This window comes from Limulus polyphemus, unplaced genomic scaffold, assembly GCF_000517525.1.
Source record: "Limulus polyphemus unplaced genomic scaffold, Limulus_polyphemus-2.1.2 Scaffold199, whole genome shotgun sequence".
NCBI classification, from domain to species: Eukaryota; Metazoa; Arthropoda; class Merostomata; order Xiphosura; family Limulidae; genus Limulus; species Limulus polyphemus.
The window spans coordinates 180,067-183,420 of NW_013665809.1; the positions used below are offsets into that span (position 1 = coordinate 180,067).

General features: G+C 30.2%; 1 protein-coding gene across 10 annotated transcripts in view; it reads left to right on the top strand.

Moving 5' to 3' along the window:
- LOC106478314 (calcitonin gene-related peptide type 1 receptor-like) overlaps window positions 1-3,354 on the top strand; it is a 164,918-nt gene that overhangs the window by 133,757 nt on the left and 27,807 nt on the right. For all 10 annotated transcript variants that reach the window (XM_022381897.1, XM_022381895.1, XM_022381901.1 and 7 more), the window contains one exon: window positions 2,489-2,580. In XM_022381897.1, coding sequence (XP_022237605.1) covers window positions 2,489-2,580 — 92 coding nt within the window. The remainder of the gene's footprint in view (window positions 1-2,488; window positions 2,581-3,354) is intronic.

The following is a 3,354-nucleotide window of genomic DNA, read 5'->3' on the forward strand; positions in this document are numbered from 1 at the left end:
TTTCAAGTGCCACGGCAATTGAGGACCCCCTCTTGTTCATACTTAAATAGGTTTGTATATGGCTTTTTCCCTTAACAAAGAAAAACTGTTGTCTTTTGAATTATTTTTTTGGGGGGGGGGGTAATATTTCAAAAACAAATTATGTTTTTATAAACCAGAGCAGTTAATAAACATCTTTGTCAATAACGTGTTACACATTTGATGTTTTAAAGCATTTGTTGTTTTTTCTTGAAAGTTAAAGTTTTAAAATGTTGATAGCAGAATCAGCAGAGATAACAAATGAATTGCTACTGGTCTCTATATCCCATTACACTAACAATAATTCAATGCGATTATATAAATAAAATAAATTTGTCAAAGTTTAACATCTAGCAAAATCTAAAAGAAAATGTGCAATCGTAATGTGAGAGGTAATTGAAAACTATTTAGAAGTAGACTTAATCAAAATCTCATGTAGCTTTAGTATATATTAGAACTTTTCTCAATACGTTAACTACTGGGTTGGCAAAGAACAAACGGGACCCCAAACGACGTCATCCTCAGGAGTCGAAACATGTAGAGTCGTCAACTTTTTGAAAGCCATAGATAGGCCTAAATAAAATGTTTTCAATTGTGTACCAGTTTAACATTGAATATTATTTATGATATTAGTCATCTTATTGTAACCATCGTTCGAAAGAAAGAATATTGTAATAACATACGTTTCAAATATTATTCTCTTTATCACAACAACTGTTTAAAAAGAAGCAGCGTTTAGAAGAACATTTTAGTAGCACATGTCGTGGTGTCGGTGTCTTCCCAGATTCTGAGGGTCGACAATTATGGTTCTCTATTCTTCAATACCAGCATCTATTTTCTTAATTCAAGTTTTTCATCTCCAATGCATTTTCTAATGTTATAAACGTTAAGCGAGTCTCTGCCTATTGCTATTCTTCTTTCGATTTTACTCATCTGAATCTATGCCAACCTTCCCTTGGGTTTAATCATATGACCAATGTAGCGTATTTTCCATTCCCTACATATGTCCAGCAATTATCTATTGTCTTTGTACGTTCCAGTTCTTTCTCACCACCTTTTTTTTTTCCTTTTTAGATAATTAATTTTCATCATTCGTTATATTTAGAAGTACGCATTTCAAATACTGTTCTCCTTAACTTGATGATTGTTCAAAAGAAAGAGTGTTTAAAAGAATAATTTAGTAACATACTTTCTAAACATTGTTCACTTTATCATAACCATTGTTCGCAAAGAGTAATACTTAAAATGATAACTTAGTAACATACATTCCAAACATTGTTCGCAGGGAAGAGTATTTAAAAGGATAATTTAGTAACATACTTTCTAAACATTGTTCACTTTATCATAACCATTGTTCACAGGGAAACGTATTTAAAAGAATAACTTAGTAACACACATTCCAAACATTGATCACTTTATCATGACCATTGTTCGCAAAGAGCAATACTTAAAATGATAATTTAGTAACACACACATTCCAAAGATCGTCTACTTTAACATAACCATGCTGTTTAATAGCCATCAAAAGTTCCAGCTAAACAGATTAGAAAGTATTTTTGCCATGAAGAAGTATACCGTTGTTTTAATATTATGTGACGATTATTGTTTATACGAACTATGTTTAAAACTTTATTACTTACCGGTTTATGTTTAAGAAACAAACGCCTCGTTCAGAAAACAAAACATCCCATAAGATATAATGTTATAATTCCCAACGTTTAGTAATATTTTTCTTTAATAACATTCTCAGTAAGATACGCAGCTATCAAACTCCTAACACTCATCTAACTCACAACCAAGTCTCGGTGGTTGAGACAAATTTGAACAAAGACTGATGCTTAATTAAAGTCTTGGATACAGTTAATATAAAACAGTCAGATATAGGGTGTCCGGAAATTATACGAATAAAATTGCTTACTTCTTTTTTTTTGGAGACAGAAATCTTGATCCTTTGTGTCTTAGATGCTTTGTCTTTACCAGTTGTGCAATTTATACAATGTTGAACACGTGGTGTGCAGACATTGTGTACTCTATTATCTCACACATGATAAATATACATATTGATAAATTCGTTAATATAATTTTCGGGCACCCTGTTGAGTCTTTATATGAAAATGGTCAGAAAGCGAAATGATTTCTGCTTATGTGAATATGGTTTTCTTTCATGTTATCTCTATTAAAACGTTTTAAATGAAATCTAGCGCAGAAATGACTGTTCATCATTGTAATATTTTGAATTGGTAAAATTAATTTGAATTACGTTTCGCCGATTTCTTTATCACTATTACTGAATATTTCTATTTAGTTATATTTTATGAACATTTTGTTATCAAAATTAAGAATTGTAGTAATGTTTTTTATGTGGATCTTGAAACACTTGATACGTAGAGACACAGATAAATTAAAAGAGATATGTTAATGTGACTAAAAATCTTAGTAAAGTGTCCATGTATGTTTTATCAAAATCCAGAATCTCCAGAACAGGCTGTATTTTCAAGTTGCTACTTTTGCTGTTAGTATATTCGTTTTGATTCCTGCTATCATCATTTTTTCTGTGTACAAGTAAGTATTTTTATCTCAGTCTTATTTACATAAAGTGTGGAAAACTCAGTTAAATGTGAAGTTAAAGAGCATGTTCTATGTATACATGTGCAAGTGTCTCAAAGTTGCTTTGTTGTTATGTGTGTGACCCTCTAAGGATATATACACAAATCGAAAAAACAAACTAACATTATCAAGTGTGGTATACACTGAGAAGGAGGAGTGGGCACTTTTCCACTTTCTTAAATTTTCCAAGTAAAAAAATTAAAATTATTACAGAGTCTTAATTAAATACTTTTTCACATAATCTTGGTTTGATGTTGTAGTAAGTGTGTAAAGAATTAGTGGAAATATTACTGAAACGATTTATTATTTGATATAGTCCATTAGCTTAATTCGAAGCTAAAGCAGAAAAAAAAAGACCTGTTACGCATATTTCAGTAAGTCGTAATAAACAAAAAATTAATTATTTAGGATTTTATTTCTAAAACTAAATACACAAAATATTGTTGTTTTAATTTTCTAAAAGAATGCCGAAACGAAAAGGAAATGGGCGAAAGAGTCGACAATTTTATCCAGTTAATTCAGTCATAATTATGCATATATATATATATATATATATATCATTATGCTTAACCGTATCAGCAAGATTAAAGGAGAAGGAAAATAACAAAGATTGAAAATCGAAATGGTATATTTTAAGTGTTTTACGCCCACAAAGACGAAACCTATCATTCTATAGGTATTTGAAGAACTTGTAGCATTCCACCACAATTTAATTATTCGTATTGTTAG